This window comes from Fusarium pseudograminearum, chromosome 2 (genome assembly GCF_000303195.2).
Source record: "Fusarium pseudograminearum CS3096 chromosome 2, whole genome shotgun sequence".
NCBI classification, from domain to species: domain Eukaryota; kingdom Fungi; phylum Ascomycota; class Sordariomycetes; order Hypocreales; family Nectriaceae; genus Fusarium; species Fusarium pseudograminearum.
The window spans coordinates 8,291,385-8,309,717 of record NC_031952.1 but is presented as its reverse complement, the minus strand read 5'-3'; the positions used below and the strand labels follow the sequence as shown (position 1 = coordinate 8,309,717).

Sequence of the window (18,333 nt, the reverse complement as noted above, 5' to 3'; positions counted from 1 at the left end):
CCTCAAGGGGGGGGGGGGGTTGGTGTATTATCTCTTTGATAATCAGTAATAGGTGCTCTATTTATCGTTTTTAGCCATCCGCATTCGCTCGTAGATGCGTTAGGTGGCATCTCAGGCATGTTAATGGTTGTTGATAGCGGCAGCACCGGGGACATAAATCGTTCTGTAAATGGTTATTTTAAGTGATGGAATATTGCTGAGTTGTCCTGATAGACTACCTCCACAACGATTTCGGATTCGACTTCATGGTTGGATGATATTTTAAGATCATACTGGATCCGTGAATGATGGGTTTTGGGTGTGAGTCGCGGTTTAATTACCCCTCTACAAAGAGCCTGAGGATTCATTGTGATAGTAGGTGATCCATTCTTCAGCCGTTTCTGATGAAAGTCGGGCTCTTTTATTTGGTCGACGTGAGCTCTTGGGTGTTTGCTGTCTTGTTTCTTCGTCGTCTGTGCATCCGTTTCTTGGGAGCCATGCCGACATGTCGGCATAGGTCTTCAATAGCTTGTTGTAGGTTCATAACGCATTTAGCGAGGCTTTCAAGAATTGGCGTTTTGGGCTCATTAAGTTGCATGGGTTCTGTTCCCCTGCGAAGCCGCAGCACCAAGTGAAGTCGTCGTTGGGAGGTTGCAATGATTGCGACGTAACATGGCAGGAATTCCTATATGCCGGTTTTCACTTTTGTGTCTGTTATGTATTGTCTACCAATAAAAGTTGGCAATTAATTCTGTTGGAGGGTAATGGCACTGAATTCTCGCAATTATTATCGGTTTTGTGAATTAAAATGCCTATTTTACTCTACCCCAGAGAGATGACGATATTATTTACAAACAATGATAGTAAGTATCATCAATGATAAAGTTGACATTTACACAGATATAGCACTGAATTACGGTGGGAATATCTGTAGAGTGGCAGGTGGGCTGCTTAAAAATAGGGACTCAAGACAGTACAGATAAAATCCTTAGTCCACTCTTAGGCCACGTATAGACCAAGAGTGATTTAATATTTAGATCAACCACTAAATCAGTACAGGTTTGATCAACCCACTTGACTAGCTAAAGAAGCCGGAAAGTTTGACCATCGTACATATGCCCGTTCTCCAAATACTTGTCCTGTGTCATGTTATCCAAAAGTGTAGCATCTACCATACAATGGTCTCCTGGTTTCTGTTCTTCAGTCGACAAGAGCACCAGCCCACTTGTGAATATCGCGTGTCCCCAGTTCGGCGGTTCTAGTAGAAGATAACTGCTAGCTTTCTTCAACTTGCGACTTATTGTGCCAGAGACACCTACTTCATAAATACTCTCCCCCAAAGGCTGGGGATACAGCATAGACATCTGGGTGCTTGCGGCAAAATGGTCGTGTCCGTCGTCCTCGGTGGTGATGGTGAGTGGATATGCGCTGACAATCATTGCACCATCTGAGACAGTCGGTTGTGCCGCGTTCACCTCCATCCCTATCATTGAATGGTCTCGTTGAATACACCTGCGAGGTACCCAACTTCCCTTTTCACCAGAGCCTTTACCAGTGTTGGTCAACAGGATATTCGCGCCCAAGGCACCGCTGCTAACCATCCTCTCCAGAAGCTGGAAAGTGCTAATCTTGTAATCGACCGCGGGAAGCTTGTCTGATGCCATGGAGAAGAGACTGTAGTACTCATCTAGCTCGAGAGTTGCTTCCCGACCGCGAATCTTGTCCACGAGCACTGCCAAAGGGCGCTGGTAGGCATTCGCATCGAGAATAGTTCCGTGACCGGCGCATCTGACGATGGATCTTTGGTAAATTGACTCTGCTGTTGACTCGGCGATTGCCAATGACCTCCCTACCAACGTTGTATCGCCAAACTGACCAATGTCAACCGGTAGGTACGGAAGGGCATTGATGTAGTGATGATCGTCAAATGGTGAACTGTGCAGTATGCCAAGAAGCTGGGTGCAATGAATGAGAGGTGTCCCTTCTTGTCCTGTCCAGAAAATACATTCTTTACTCATATAAGCCTCTTGCAATGTCCAGCAGCGCCGAGTCCACTCACAGTCCTCCCAGATTCGTTTGACTTGTTGTGCGAATTGGGGGTTGAAGAGTTGGACCTTTGCGCCATTGGTATTCAATTGGGCAAGCTCGATAGGGAGTGGGATTCCAGGAAGGATTAGCGTGCACTCGGCATTGGAGTAGTAGTCCTTCATCTTTGGGACCTCTTTTTCTTTGTCCTCAAAACTCTCTTGGTCAATACACCATCGATCAACCCAGTAGTACCGGTGCTTCAGATCCTTGTCGACCGTCGCAATGATTCGTTCGAGGTCTTCAGAGTTGTATGACTTCCAAGGGTATGAAAGTGCAACGTAACTATCCACAGACTCATCACTAGGAATAGTGACAATCTTGTCCTTCAGGTTTGACGCATTGCTTTGGTGAGCATCGTAAAATCGCTGAGGTACGACCTTGGTCTCTGGAACCACCGATGTTTTCCCAATCTCAGCTAGTCCACCAGGGAATAGGCAACCGCACTGAGCCCGATGGAATTTGTCTCTTGGTGCCACGGCATAATATGGCACAGTTCTGGAGACTATCTGTTGAAATCGCTCCAAGGTGAGGCTCTGACCATTGCCGCATAACCGATCAAGCGGCAGAAACGGTAAAACTGGAGCCGCAATCTTCAAGTCGGTATCGTTGGTTCTGGATGTAATAATCACTAAGAGCTCGTCTTGGATCTTTGACCTCGCTTCTTCGAGTGCTTTTTCCATGTCCTCATGTACACCGAGGAAATCTATGCGCTCCAGCGCAAGGGCAAGTAGACTGAACACCTTGGCGAGCGTAATGAAGCTGCTTTGATCCCATGTTGGTGGTATCTGCACACGAGTCCTCTCGGCGTTTTCTTCCACCACAGCTTGTACCACACGGCCATCAGGACAGGTTTTGATAACAAGTCCCAGGCCGAGCAGAAATGCGATTCCAACGCCGTTGTCGTCCAGACAGATACAGGGGTCTACCGAGGTGAGATCCGCCCTCTTTCTGTTTTTGCCTTCAACTATCCGATCTTTCCAAGTCGGCTGATCTTCATCCTCCACCGTATCAACATCATCATCTTCGTAATCATGATTTTCTTGTTCGATCACGCTGATGTGTAGTCGACAACCACGAGCTTTTGACTGCCACTCTGGGTCTGTACTCATCGTATGGGCAATCTCATCGTCGGTCATCACACCGCACAACCGAGGATACGACATCAATCCTCTGTAGTCGATATGCGGACCAACAGACTCAGGGCCACTCCGGGGGTGCATGCGATTGCAGTATCTCTGTGAGCGCTCCTCGGTGTACCTTGAGATGCTGGCTCTAAGGCTGCGTTCGAATTCGTAGTTGTCTGGTTTTTCTGACATGTTGCTGTTTCTGCTCGTGTTGCTTTGTTTGAACTAAATATCCCCTTGGTCTATTGTGATAGTCTGATTGTGGGAAGAGGAAAGGACTGGCATGTATTTATCGTATTGTCTGTAGGTTAGGGCTGGGGCTATGCTAGAAACTACAGCAGATTCCTGGATGAGGCATTTTAAATCGAACGATTGAATGGGCATGTAACGGTAAGCATAAGCAACATGTATAGTTGTGTTGTTATGGGTTCCATCTCCACTGCAACATCATTTGTTGTTATCTTGGCGTGTCTTTCACCAGAGTCGAGACTTTCAAGACATTATTTGAATGCTGTGTAATAAGTCACAGAAGAAGTAATCTTTATATCAACTGACTATAGTCTGCCGAGACAAGTCATCGATTAGTTTCATACATGAAGCAATAAACCGTATTTCCATTATTTTATACTTCACGTCTTGTTATTCTTATTTTTCATTCGTCTCCAATGACTTTCAATGGCCAGATGATTGGCTGCTTATGGTCTGGGAGCTGATTCATGGCTGACTGAGAGTCTGCGAAGAATGCAAACGTCAGCCTTAAATCCTGCAGCGACGCGGCACGGAAAGATAGATAGTCCAAATACCTGGACTTGAGTTCTTTACAACTACAGTAATATTCTGTGAAATTCATATAGAGGGGGTAAGCCAACTATTACATCTCTCTAGACCTTACCTGACCATTACTTGTAAATATCATCTAGGGTAACAATGGAGAGAGAGGCTACATTTGGTGGCTGCACAACTTTAAAGACAATATTTTCTTTCGCTTCCATGCATCAAGAGTCATGGAAAGAGAGGCTATATGTAATACACCAAGATTAATTCCGTGCTATTGGATATCGGGCTACCATAACCTATGTAAGTTCGCCTAAAAGCTAAAGCGTCCCCCTTTGTTTTTTGCATCGTATCGCCCCTGACCTTGCAGTCGATCTAAGCCTTCTCATTAAGGCTGGTCAATAGTTTCTTCCCAATCTCATAAATTGAGTTAAAGTCGATTAGACTCGGTCTTGGATCCTCAGCCGCAAGATCATTTGTGGGGTTGAGGAGATTTCGATCCAGCCGAGTGAGTCTAAATCATGAATTATTGGCTTGGTAAGTCCAGAAAGGGATGTTTATTTCCGATGGCGCAACCGTACTTCAGATAGCCTTCTTAGTCATGTCGACGGTGTCAAGACCCCGTATTTGTTTGTACTAGCCTCGATTCGCATCCAACTCGCGAGATGGAAGGATTCAATGTCAAATTTGATGTGGTCGAGGCCCGTTCCGCTCGCGGGACAAATTGATCAACCTGGCTTGTAACACACGTGAATGCAGCACACATGATCTCGTCATCACTATTTGTCCTTGAGGGTTCGACCCCTACCTGTCAAAATGTTCAAAGCGCAAGCGTGCCGAGATCCATTCACCAGTGGCACAGCTAAGCTAAATTGTGAATCAGATCAGCGATCTGCGCGCGGAACACATGGCAGCAAGGTGTCATTGAGCAAGGGGCATTCCGAGGTTAAGTCGGTAGCGGAAACAAACCGGCTTGGCAAAGTGGCGATTCGTTCATGCAGAGTCATGTAAATCATTCAATAGTTGAGGATCTGGAGTCATGTAGTGGTCGGGGAACGGAGAGCTGAACAAGATAAATCAATAGCCTTATGATGTGGATAGTTGGGATTAATCGGATGAATCTGAAGTCTTGGCTAGCGGATGTCAGAAAATAGCATAAACTGACTTTAATTTCGTCTCATGTGTTACCCCCGCGGGTTAACTTTTCCGGCAATACGGAGTAGCGAAAAGTTGAAGCTATTCTCTGTGGAAACTATCCACAATCGTCACTGTAGAGGTTCCGCTCGTCTGACTCAGAAGTTCCACTAAAAACGCCCAAAGAGTTGGTGGATTGTATACCAAGGTGGGTAGTTGTCCATCTGTTAAGAACAGGGATTCCAAAAGAGTACAAGTTGTGGCTGATAGATAACGCAACACACGAGCATGAACTATAATTCCGACAACAATGCCCATATACGAACAAGTGAATTACGTGGCGCCTTCATTCCGAGGTTAGAACCTGACTTGGGAAAAGGTCCGATGCCACACAAGCCAAGCGTGATTCTAGCGCCGGTCAAGTTTGATTCTTAGGTCAGGGGCACTTCTCCACCGTTTTCTAGTCTTGGAAAGCATAAGCTGCTTCCTGGCTAACAGTCAACCGTTGGCTGCTGGTTGAAATGGTCAATATAGTATCCAAACCAATGAATGGGAATAACTCTTCCGGATGGTCTACCTGAACCCAGTCAGGCCACGACGCTATCAGTGCTGACGGAATAGTTACAGTGTCGTAGATCCACCGCCAGGGGATGTCTCCACAAACTTGAAGTTTTTTTTTCTTTCCTTTTTCCCGCTGTAGCCACTCTTTTTTTGTTTCCATCAGCGACGATCTGATCTGCAGATTGTGGGTACACATAGCGATCCGAGAACCAGGACTTTTACTCGTGATTTATTTATTACAAAGGGTAACCGTAACAAGCCACATATAACAGTTTCTGTTTCAGGGTGATGTACGTGCTACGATTGGTTGGTCAAAGTTCTTCTGCTGATCACCTTGATTGACACAGACGATCTCTCAAGGGCCAAGACGGGACAAATCGACTCTCGGTTTAGTTTACGAGCAACGCCCGTGTTGGACTAAAAATCATGGAAGACACTATCGTTTGACCGGCCTCTTGAGCGGGTCTGTACAAGTTAATCGGCGACCAACGAGGTACCCGAAGATGCCGATAGTAGATACCGTTTTTGCCACAAGTGGCTTCTGCCAGATCTAGGTGAAGCAGACTAAACAATAGCGCAGACAGGGACCTCGTAACCCTTATGCTCAAAACAGTCTAGTCCCGCGATCAGACGTTGCACTGACTGCTGAAAGTGTGGTGTCAAGTTTGGATGTCCCTGCATATGATCTCATTATATATCCGGGGACGACCACTCCCTTGGGAAGGTTGCAAAAGCAAAGTGTGTCTGTCTGTTACATGTGTCGTACATAAGCCCCTCTGTCCCCGCTTGGCTTGACTTTCGTCGTCTTGTATTTCATCACGATGATGCTGTTTCGGAGTCTTTTGGCTGGGCTTTTGGCGACGTTGCCTTTGGCTTTGGCTCAGGATGCTGCCATGTCTGCGTTAGCGACACTGCCAAAGTGTGCTGTAAGTACCAAGTCACCATGTTTGTGATATCATTACTGACAACACAAGGCCAAATGCATGGTTACCGCGATCGAATCTTCAACATGTGAACTCGGGGATGTAAAATGTTCATGCACAAATGCCCCTCTTCAAGCAGAGATTGAGAAATGTGTCTTGACATCGTGTACAGTCCCAGAGGCTATGAGTATGTCCATCAGTCACAGTGTATCACATCCACTAACATCACCTAGGCACAAAAAACACCACATTAACAGCATGCGGCGCACCCGTACGAGACCACCGAGGCCAATTCGTTTCCCTGAATACCGTAATGGGCACCCTGTCAGGCCTATTTGTCCTCCAACGATTCGGCACGAAACTGTTCCTAAAACTGCCTCTTGGCCTGGATGATTTATTTATTGTCTTTGTCATGTGTGCTGCAGTCCCGTCCATCATTATCAACGCATACGGTCTAGCTCCCAATGGTATCGGCCGCGATATCTGGACCATAACGCCCGAGCAAGTCACGAATTTCGGCCGACTCTTCTACATCATGGCTATTTTATATTTCTGCTTGCAAACATTCCTCAAGCTATCTATGATTTTCTTTTTCCTTCGGATATTCCCCACGAAAGGTGTTCGAAAGAGCCTCTGGACCACTGTTATTTTCACATCCATCTTTGGTCTGGTTTTTGTCTTTATCACCATCTTCCAATGCAAGCCCATCAGCTACTTTTGGACAAAGTGGGATCATGAACATACTGGGACATGTCTTGATGTCAACGCTATTACATGGTCGAGTGCAGCTGTGAATATTGCGCTTGATATATGGATCTTGACTATTCCTCTTTCACAATTGAAAAAGATGAATTTGGATTGGAGGAAGAAGATTGGCGTGGGCATGATGTTTAGCGTTGGCATTTTGTAAGTCTTCCCCTCATCTATCTTGTCTGCCACTAACATTTCCCCAGCGTCACCATCATGAGTATTCTTCGACTTACAGCCACCGTCCGAGCGGGTACAGGTAAAGGCTCGAACAACCCGACATGGGAGTACCTCGCTGTTACAAGATGGTCCACCATCGAAGGCAACGTCGGAATCATGTGCGCCTGTCTGCCCTCTTTCCGTATGCTTCTCGTCCAAATCTTCCCCAAGGTTCTTGGTACATCTCGACGCGGTTACCAGACCTACGATCAATACGGCAGCAACAAGCCTACGAACGGAGGCACCAATGCAAGCCGAAACCGTTCAAGAGCACAGCTTGGTACAACTTCTCACGTCGACAAAACACCTCCATCACGTATCGACCCTATTGGCATCACTTGCAATCGCACATATGAGGTGGAATATGGGCAAACCGATGAAACGCATCTGGTTGCTATGAAGGATATAGAGATGGACTGGAGGAGCGAAAGATCTCAAACGTCTCAGGCATGATTTAAAACTTGATTTAATGAGAATATTTATCGTATGAACCGTTGTAGTATTTAATAATGAGAATCTATACCATACTAAATATGAGATTTGATCGACTGTTTAGTGACGCGCGAGTAGGGGCGAATTCCGAGGCCATATTGACGACATGTTTGGAGCAAGCACGAGGAGAGGGTTCTTGGGGGCGATGTGTCTAAAACTTCAGGCTGTTAGTCCAATCTATTTCAAAAGGCCCTCGGACGAGAAACGCCGTCGCTAAAAGTCGTGTTATGTGATACAAAAAGAACAAATTATTAACCTTTGTACTCGTTTCCCATCGTCCAACTTTTCTCCCACTCTTTGAACCATGGGATGATCTGGTCATCTGCATAGTCCCATGTATCAGGCACTTGATATCCGACAGGAATAGACACGCGAAAGTTTCCTGGGGCCAGAAAGTAAAATCCATGAGGTCGTTGATCATAATCCGTCTTGACTACCTCGACATAAATCCAACGTTCTAATCGCTCGCGTAAAAATCTCCACCAATCCTTGCTTCCATCGCCGATGTCACCGTTTGTGTAAGGGTGGCGAAGGGCATGTGAGATGGGCGCCGGTTTTATAGTGGCGAGTAGACGCCTGGAAGAGCCCATCATCTTCCATACCATGGAATAGATGCATCTCTCCAGAACATAGTCGGGGGTGTAATCACCTGGAGGATTATCCCCAAGGTTAATGATCAGACTGCTTGGCCCACCAATTAGACGACATTCTTTGTCGGAAATGAGTTCTTTTGTCAAATCAGGCCAAAGAATGTCTCTTGTTGTCCAACCCAGTTTAGCCCATTGACGTAGTGATTGGCCAAGGGCATTGTCGAATGCTTTGAGAAGGTAAACTTTGTGATGTTGTATAGTCGGAACTGGAAGAAGACAATAAGCCTTATTCCAGGAAATGAAATTCAGATCTGCTGTTGTGCCGGCGTCGTTGATGATATCGATAATGGGTGGATCTCGTGTTGATTTGACGACGATGAATAGATTCGGGGCGCTATCACGACGAAACACTAATTTTTCGGAGTAGGTTCTGTAGCCTTCATGTTGGAGTAGATATCGGATCAACCCCTGGCATTTAGATCCTCTTTCAACATATAAGATGAGAGAATTGACATGCCAACGGCCAAACTCGAAGAAATTGCGCACAAAGTCTCCAGCGATGAGCCCACCATGCTTCCCAAGCTCACTTCGGAATTGTGTTGGGTCGCTGACAAAAGGCTGCAATTGTTTTGTGATACTGAGCAAGCACGGTGAATCCGTCATGTAATTGACTAGCCATCGCAGAGATCGACATGTTGCATGTAAAGAGTAAACATCTGCAATCCCTAGGTTGGATAGGATTGTGTCGACTATTGTCAAATTGGGGTTTCCTGATTCATTACTTAGTAATTTAATCAGTTTTGAAGAGGATCTTGCGAAGGAAGCCATGATACGGTGTGTGTCTTGATGTTGGAGGATTCAAAAATTGGAATGGTGGGGTGAAAAGAATACTTGTCGGTATAATTATTCTTCCGTCGTGTAATACGTGTTAATACGTGTCTTGCCAACGTCGCGCCAACACATCAATTGATTGTTATCAAGCATAACCAATAAGACTGCTATCACAGATTCCGACTTGTCATAATCATTCAACATGCCATGTAAAGACGGTGAGTTCCAGTAATGAAGAAATGAGATAAGTTTTGCAATTTATGCTAACTAAATCTAAATGTTCTATCCCTGGAATGAACCAATCAGATCTGGCTGGTCTTTTCATCCCTTATAGGTATGTGAATTACGATATGCTTCTTGTTTTATCTCGTAATGCAACAGGAAATTCCAACACACCAGGAAGTTTCCAAGCGCTACACGCCAAAGCCTGCAGACGACATGATAGCAGAAGCTGCGATAACTTCTTGAACACTCCAAACTCTCAAGTTCATATTCTCGGTCGAATGATACCTCTTTCGGCATCAGTGGAATGCGCGATCAATACTTAAAGAAACAAAACTCTACCAGCATTCTTTTAAGCAAGCTACATAGCTACAGCAATATTACGATAACTAATAGGACCAACATCATATTTATTGCTATCGTCTGGCAGATTATGCAAGGTTGAGTGTTGCTGATCTCATCGATCAGTCGAGGTTCATTTGCATTTACGACTATCATGATCAACAGTTTATCGAGAACTAGCACAAGATATCAGTGGCAATGCATCGTGTCTTTCTATATACTTCACTAATCTATCAAGCTATTCCGAAATCTCTTTCCTTTTCTTTCCCTGTTGCCGTAGTAGTGGGTTTTTCACAAAGTCTTTCAACTCTGGCATCATGTCTGCCGGTGTTCGCCAATCTGTATCTAGTGACACAATATCCACTTCTTTTTCTGCAAGCAACTTCCTCGTCAATCTCCGTATTTGGTCCAACTCCTCTTCATCCCGCTTCTGATAGTCTTCAGCATTTAAGTCAAGATGACTATAGCTCTTTCTTTTGGAACCGAGCTTCTTACGAAGCACCTCTGCTCTTTTAGCCCAATAAAAGAGTGGCGTTCTTCCAAAATTATCTGGGCAGTCTGCGTCCACGCGGACATCCTCAATAAATAGCTCGCAAGATTCCAGGTCGCCGGTCTCTACTGCGTATGAGAAGGGTGTTCTCCCTAACGCATCTGTGGTGTTCCGATTTACTCCTGGGATGTCCAGCAGTAACTTAACCTTGCTCGCGTCCTTACGTCCTGCTGCATAGGAGAGTGGAGTCCGCCCAAAAGTGTCTTTACTGTCAGCACCCACCCGATCATCTGCAAGTAACAGTTGGAAACCACTACCATGCCGTGATTCTGCTGCATGTGAGAGTGGCGTGCGGCCATTTTCATCAGCTAGATCGGGATCTATTCCCTTGAAAGAAAGTAGCAGCTCAACGATCCCGTTATCGTGACATGCTGCATGACTGAGAACTGTGCGTCCCTCGGAATCTTGAGTATTAGGCTCCGCATCCGTCCTAGAAAGGAATAATTTCACAATTGATTCTTGGCCGTTCAATCCTGCATGGAATAGTGGTGTACGTCCCTTGTTGTCTCTGCAGTTCGCGTACACACCTCCGCTAACTATCATTGTCTTAATTATATCTGCCAGTGGTTGGCATTTTTCTGAATCAGACAATGGTTTAAGAATGAGTGGGAAAAGGCTGCCATCTCTGCCGTCTAATGGATCCGAGTGACCTTTGTTTGCCGCAAGAAGTAACTTCACAACATCTTCGTGTCCAGATTTCGCTGCGTGGGAAAGAGGTGTCATACCATTGTCATCGGAGAGGTCAGGATCTACCCTTTTTGTGGCAATAAAAAGCCTGACGATAGCCTCATGTCCTGCCTGCGCCGCATAGTGTAATGGTGACTTGCCATCCCAATCTTTGCGTTCAAGCTCGACACCTTCGGTTGCTAGGAACGTTCCCACAATGGCATTATGTCCAGCCTGTACCGCGTAGTGCAATGGAGTTCGGGAAAGATGATCTTTGTAGTTTGGATCTACCCCTTGCCCCCCAAGCAGAATGCTGATTACATCCTGATGTCCAGCTTCCGAAGCGAAGGACAGTGGAGTCCGCTCGAATTTACCGTCTCCTAATGACGGCATTGAGTCGGGAGTGGCTCTTCCTTTTGTGAGCAACAATCTGACGATCCCTGCATGACCCTGCTTTGCCGCATGGGAGAGTGCTGTTCGTGGCGAGTTGTAGTCCTCCAAATTACTCTTTGACTCTACATCGACTTGGAAATCCAGAAGTCGACTCGCTACATCAATATGTCCTTCTTCGGAGGCATATGACAGCGGTGTGCGACCCCATCCATCTCTGACATCTGTTTCCATCCTAGTATTGAGCAGGGAGACAGTCTCTGTCTGGAGTCCTAAGAATGCTGTTAAATGAAGACCAGTAACACGACCCAAATGAACGCTCTTATCATAGAATATGCGGTCCACGCCGCAGCGAAATGCTGCTATGCACTGGCTCGATGCGCTCACGTGAGACTCGCTATTCAAAAATTCCAATACTTTGCTGCATGGTTCGCCTTCGCCAGCGTGATGAACCCAATACCTCGCGGCATAGGAATACAGCGGATACTTGACAAGTCGATCTTGTAGGTCACTGTTCTCGTGTGTAACCTGCCGTCTGAAATCAGGTTTCACAGCGTACTGACACTGACCGCTTTTGAATTCGTCGAATAGCAGGTAAGTCAGGCAGGTTGTGGTAAGCTTCATCTCGTAATATCGTCTGGCAACGCTTCTCTCGACCTCCAAGTCTGATGGATTGTCGACAAACATTGGATTATCTGAAGCTTCCAAAGATAGCAGGCAATTTGGATTCGCCTTCAGATACTCCATTGTGGTAAAATGCAGCAATCTGACGGTTCGTGACCCTTCATCAATCGTGACAAGACCCATGCAGACATCGAGGATAATGTTGGTGATCTCTAAATCCCCGTCTTTAAGTTCCGACATCCCCTCCTGTATACTAACCGCGTGTAGAAACTGCGCCTTTTTAAAAGGTTCTTGTGAAAATGTGAGCCACGCGAGTGCTCTTCTTGCCAAGTCTCGGCGTTTCATTCTTTGGTTTCTGATCCTGAGAATGGTCTTCTCATACGCATCCGCATAAGCTCTCAAACCAGTGGGTAGGTTATCCAAAAATGTTCTGATGCTGTTGAGATTTGTTTCATCCATGAGACTATCAAGATAGATTCGAGCGAGGAGAAATCTGTAGAGTGTCAGTATATCGCGTCCTGATTAGCCCAGTATGAAGTGGGAGACTTGCATTCCATTGACAGCCTGACTTAATTTCTCCCTGATCAACTTTCGGTAATCTTCTTTCACTGTATCTGACAAATCTTTGTTCCCTTCACCGAGCAACATCATTTTTTTCATTCGCTGGTCAACGTATAACCCCACATCCTGGTCATCGGCCTGGATATCATGCATGAAGCACCTTTGCAATTTGCCCGGCAGGGTCGGTTTCGGGCGTGAAGTGAGAAAAATGTTTGCCGTGGTCTTATCCTGAAGAATCTGGATATGAGAAAGAAATTCATCCCATGAGTCGTGTTCATCTAGCGCATCAATGACAATAAAGGTAGTCGAAAATGCATTGACCACTTTCTGCAGAGTAGTCACGATGTCGTCAAATGAAGGTCTTTCTCTCCCATTGTAATTCTTCTTGTAGAGTTCGTGTATAGCTTTTGGCAAAGGCGATTGATGGAGAGTAAGTTGTTTGAGAAGACTCGTAAATAAATCTTGGGCCTTTTGCTGATCACGCTTTTGATAGCTACAGTAGACGTATGCCAAGCCGACTGTAGGGTCATCTCTAAACTTCGAAATGAGGTATTCAACAGTGATGGCAGTGGTGATTGTCTTGCCTGCTCCAGGCATGCCGGAACAAAAAAGGAATGAGTTCTTAGTTCTCAGCCAGGTTTGGAAGGTTTCGGAACTCAAGAACTGCTGGCCTGTTCCTGGTTGACGTTGCTGGGGCTTCAAAAAGTCATATTGCTCGGAAACATAATCAACGGCATTAAGCCAGTCAATAATCTTCAGTTCGTCTTTCCTCTTTCTCTCGTCATTCAAATATTCAACGTTCTGACTCGTCTTGGCTAGAGGCTCAAGACCTAGAGTACAAGTTGTTAATGATTCAGTGACATTGAAAAGCAATTTATCTACTAACCTGTCTTCACGTCCTCGATCCCCTGAAGGATTTCCTTCATCGTTTCCTCTTGCTTGATGTTCTCAGGCGAGATCTGTAGAAGCAACTCTTTTGCATAGGCTGCAGCTACAAGAGCCGCATAGCCTTGCCATGTACGACCTCTGTGAGAGTCCGAATAGTCACATATGCCTCGGATAGCCACGCAAGGGAAGTGGTTAGCCAAGCCAGCTGCTTCCATCTCGAAACATAATACATGCTCCGTCTCTGCCAGGTGATCTCTTGCAACGGAATCCTCCATCAGCTTGCTACCAGATGCTATCAGACCATAATGAATCTTGGGGTTATCATCGCTTTCCAAGCGCGGGCGTCTTTGTTTGAGGTTCATGTCCGGACAAACAGCTGAGCATTCCTCTCCACGGGATGGATGGATGAACCCAGCATCGTATAGCCTATCTATGTCATCTGGCGGTCGTTGGTAGCCTAGTCGCACGAGCCTCGGGTTCTTTGTCAACACCTTGTCAACTGCCTGGTTCAAATTGTGTCCTCGTCTGTCGTGGAATGCCGACAGCTTGGTGATAGCTGTCAGGATAGATACCGGGGGCTGATTTAAGGATCCCATGAGGTCAGTGCCTCCACCTTGAGTAGCTCGCCCATGATCATATTTGATGAGGCCACCACTGCGGTACGAAGGAGACCCCACCACGACATCACCCAGACGGACATCATACTTTGTCGGAACACCTCCACCAATGCCTACCATGAAGCCAATTCTGACATTGGGAAATGTATGGACCATATCCCTTGCAGCGGTTGCGGCACTGGTCTCTCCGTACTCTCCACGAGGCAGCCCAGCGATAACGACATGATGAGGTCCGATCTTCCCAAGGGTGTAGGTGTTGTTGTCATTCTTTGATGTTGGGACAGGATCCATCAGCTCTTCATCAAGAAGTTCTTGAGCAGCGACAAGCTCTGCTCGGAGCGCACAGATCCAGCCAACGGTATAAATTTCATAGTCTACCATTTTCCCTGAAACTGAATGTGTAAACAAGAGTCAGAGGAATCTTGAGGTGTAAAGTCGGAGCGACGCGATGATTTTCTCTTGAGTCGCAAGGCCCCCAGTGCGAGTCGAGACCATGTATAGGCTTCGACAGAAGAGGGACAGAGGCTTAATGCAAGAGCGGTAAATGGGTGACGTTGCTACAGGTAACATGACCAAGCTACAGGAAGAAGAATGTCGTTTCTCGATGCGCCTCTCAGCGCCACATTGGCGATCAATACCCTTGAAGACTAGGTGCATGTCCAGATTAGGCCAGGACGATGACTCATTGGTAACATAAGCACTAGGCACCGCCTCTACGCCTCGAGGCGTTCACAATGGCTGAAATGGATTCAACCTTGGCGTCCGAATTGCAACCTAACATCAGCAGAGCCTGATGCAGGCAGAAGGCTCAGCCAACCAAAATCCCTATGCCAGCTGAAAGGTCTGGGCAAAAATGCTGACGTGGAGAATCGAATATGGAACAATTTCAGCCGCAGTCAATGATCTAATGCTGCCATTCTTATTTGTCTGAAGTGTCTATGGTTGTGATTGTCAGTCAAGTGTATTTTATAACTAGATGTGGTGGGGTTGGCCGCAGGCTTGGATGCTAAGGATCGAGGAGGAGTACAAAATGTCTCTTTTTTTCTTCCCGCCATCTCCTAAGGCCACATAACGCCTGCGGATATGACACCCTCTTCTCTAGATGCCTAATGAATCAATAATAGGATAAAGAAGACTTGCCACCCAATCGATATTATAAGAAGTTAAAAGTATCTATATTTCTACTATAACGCCTCTGCCATTAATACAAATTCTCTTTCAGACAAGATAATGATAGGTAAAGTCGAGCTAAAAAGTAGAGGTTGCACGATTTAGCGTAAGACCTATAGGCAGAATTCAGCCTCAGGAGATACTTTGAGCCGCCCGTCTGCGTCTCCCCTCTTCTACATAGAGGCTGATAGACAGGCGAGTTTAGAAGTAACTAGCATATCCAATAAGTAAAGTTACTTTTACGATAGGAATACTGATAATACCAGATCAACTCGTGGAATTGGGTAGCGTCTGTGGAGTCAAGCTACCAAAAAGCCACTGAAAGGTTAACTTGTTATTAGCTCGGCAGGAAAGAGCGACTATTACTTCTAGGCCTCTCTCAGAGCTGTGGAAAGCCTACATTGGCATGCAATACTACAGGTGTGGTATCCACATACGCTACCCGATTTCATGAGCTCATACGGTAGTGTTTGAAGGCTAGTATTTCTACATATGAGCCGGCTTTGATGTTGATTGTCACCTAGTCCACCTAATGGTAGAACGATAAAGACTGGGTCCGAACCCTGTCCAATAGAGTCCAACAGCTGATATCCCCGCCCGCTTGTGAATACAAGACTCAAGGCTGTCTTCTCACTCTCGCCTACTGGTCAGTCAACCTTGGAAAACCAGCAAGGCGTACAGCCATAGCCTCTAAAGTGTGGGTTCCTTGGTTGAATCCGCTCCAGATGATATTTAAGTAACATAGCGCTGTAACGACTCTTTATCTTAACATCATCAAGATTCGAAAATAATTTCCACTGCCGACATACTAAAAGGAAGATTACTCTATCACTATCAACATGTCTATGTATTTACCTCTAAATCCAGGATTTTTCCGACTTCTTCGACTACCTACGCCTACAACAGTAGTTCAAGAGCTCGAGGTGGTCTCTTTTGAGCTTGCCCAATCTCCTCTTTACACTGCACTGAGTTACTGCTGGGGCAATCTAGGCAGGTCTAGATCTGTCCAATGTAATGGCCAAACACTGATGATTACCCCTAATCTCGAAGAGGCTATCGCTTCGTTGCGGTCACTTCAACGAGAAACGGAATGGATTTGGATTGACCAGATCTGTATTAACCAAGATGACAAAACGGAGCGCGCAATCCAAGTCGATATGATGAAAGACATATACTCATCGTCTCTTGGAACCATCGTCTGGCTGGGAACCAGTGTGCCAGATATCGACAAGCTTTTACCTCTGGTTGATCTGATGTCTAATTTCCACAAGGTAGACATAAATCCCACTGGCACCAGAAAACGCAGTCGATATACGAAGGAGGAATTCCTAGCACTAGGACTCCCAGATGCTCAAGACCCCGCATGGTCCGCCTTTGGCGAGATCCTATCTCGACCCTGGTTCGTCAGGTCATGGATTATACAGGAAGTAGCTCTATCGAAACTTCCTGCTCCCATGATTTGTGGAAACGACACGATATCCTGGGACAAGCTCGTACCCGCAGCATCATGGTTATTGTCAATGTGTTTTCACGTCAGCCCTCTGAGTCTCATTCCAGCAACTCTTCCAGCACTCCGATCCTCAAAATTTTTCCTGGAACTGGAGCAGTTGGGCTTGCCATGGGATCTTACTACCCTTCTTAACAAAGCCATGCGTTTCAAGGCATCGGTCCCACGGGATAGAGTTTACTCTCTTCTTTCGTTGACAGACGAAGCGAGTGATACAGGAACTCTACCGCCACCACTGCAGGCGGACTATCACAAGCCAACTGATCAAGTCTTTTGTGATGCCACACGGCACATTATCACATCAACCGGCAGCCTTGCCATCCTGTCACTGATCCGATATGTTCCCAACTGGAATCAATATTCTTCCTGGGCGGTTGATTTCTCAGCAACAACGGAGTGGGACAGAATATCCTATTTCGACTGGGATCAACAAGATCATAAGAGGCGACGCTTGGTGGAAACACTGAACCGTGCTTCGAGTGGCCGTCCAGCGGTTGTGGTCAATCATCTACCTAACCATGTTCTAGGCCTCGAAGGACTAGAAATCGACACTGTCAATACTACTTTTGAGGTCATGTCAAAGTCAGACCTTGCTTCACACGACCCTCAGATTTGGGCAACATGGACCAAATCCTATGATCATCTCGAATCTCGATACCAGTCAACTGAAGCAATCGCTCGCGCATTCATGGTTACTTTGACGGGTGACTGGAGCCTCAACAACCGTGAGAGGATGAGTGACCAACCGTTGAGTCATTTCTGGGAACATATGTGGCGAGTATATCATCGACTTCGCCGCGACTCAGGCTTTGGAGATGCAGTTGATATCCAACAAGAGAATACCAAGTACTTGATGCCACCAAAATCGAATAGCAATGACCACGTCAACGTGTTTAGCCTTCATCTCGACGCAGCGCATGAGAGGAGGCTATTTTTGACAAAGGACTTGTCCTGCATTGGCCTTGGCCCAAAGACTATGGAGGAGGGTGACATTATTTGTGTTTTGTTTGGGGGAGCTACGCCTTTTGTTTTGCGACGATTCGGAGAGTTCTTCCGGTTCATTGGCGAGTGTTATGTGTTTGATTTGATGAACGGCGAAGCGATGGATGACCTGGGAAATAAAGAGTTTCATCCAAAGGCATTCCACCTTGTCTAGTCAGATCTGATATACGATGTCTCTCAGGATAGGCGGTTCCAGTTAAAGGCTACCCTGTTACCAACGGTTTTCCCATAGCAGTACCGTACATTGTGAACGCTTGGTCTTTTCTTTAAATAGCGTAAAATATGAAAGATAATTATCTACAGCTAAGTTATTAGTATTAACTATGTCGTTG

At 46.1% G+C, this 18,333-nt stretch overlaps 5 protein-coding genes across 5 annotated transcripts; 2 read left to right on the top strand and 3 right to left on the bottom strand.

The window, feature by feature from the left end:
* Positions 1-1,061: 1,061 nt before the first annotated feature.
* FPSE_03743 (uncharacterized protein) lies at positions 1,062-3,383 on the bottom strand (the record flags this gene model as incomplete). Its single annotated transcript, XM_009256862.1, has 1 exon — positions 1,062-3,383. One exon carries the CDS (start codon positions 3,381-3,383, stop codon positions 1,062-1,064), a length of 2,322 nt encoding a protein of 773 aa, XP_009255137.1.
* Positions 3,384-6,481: 3,098 nt separating this feature from the next.
* Positions 6,482-8,002, top strand: FPSE_03742 (uncharacterized protein; the record flags this gene model as incomplete). Its single annotated transcript, XM_009256861.1, has 4 exons — positions 6,482-6,586; positions 6,635-6,770; positions 6,817-7,489; positions 7,537-8,002. The coding sequence occupies 4 exons, from the start codon at positions 6,482-6,484 to the stop codon at positions 8,000-8,002; spliced, it is 1,380 nt and encodes a 459-aa protein (XP_009255136.1).
* A 290-nt stretch (positions 8,003-8,292) lies between these two features.
* Positions 8,293-9,325, bottom strand: FPSE_03741 (uncharacterized protein; the record flags this gene model as incomplete). Its single annotated transcript, XM_009256860.1, has 2 exons — positions 8,293-9,061; positions 9,219-9,325. The coding sequence occupies 2 exons, from the start codon at positions 9,323-9,325 to the stop codon at positions 8,293-8,295; spliced, it is 876 nt and encodes a 291-aa protein (XP_009255135.1).
* Positions 9,326-10,264: 939 nt separating this feature from the next.
* Positions 10,265-14,703, bottom strand: FPSE_03740 (uncharacterized protein; the record flags this gene model as incomplete). Its single annotated transcript, XM_009256859.1, has 3 exons — positions 10,265-12,749; positions 12,978-13,647; positions 13,704-14,703. 3 exons carry the CDS (start codon positions 14,701-14,703, stop codon positions 10,265-10,267), a joined length of 4,155 nt encoding a protein of 1,384 aa, XP_009255134.1.
* A 1,628-nt stretch (positions 14,704-16,331) lies between these two features.
* On the top strand, positions 16,332-18,155 carry FPSE_03739 (uncharacterized protein; the record flags this gene model as incomplete). The annotated part of the gene is made up of 1 exon (XM_009256858.1): positions 16,332-18,155. The coding sequence occupies one exon, from the start codon at positions 16,332-16,334 to the stop codon at positions 18,153-18,155; it is 1,824 nt and encodes a 607-aa protein (XP_009255133.1).
* Positions 18,156-18,333: the final 178 nt, after the last annotated feature.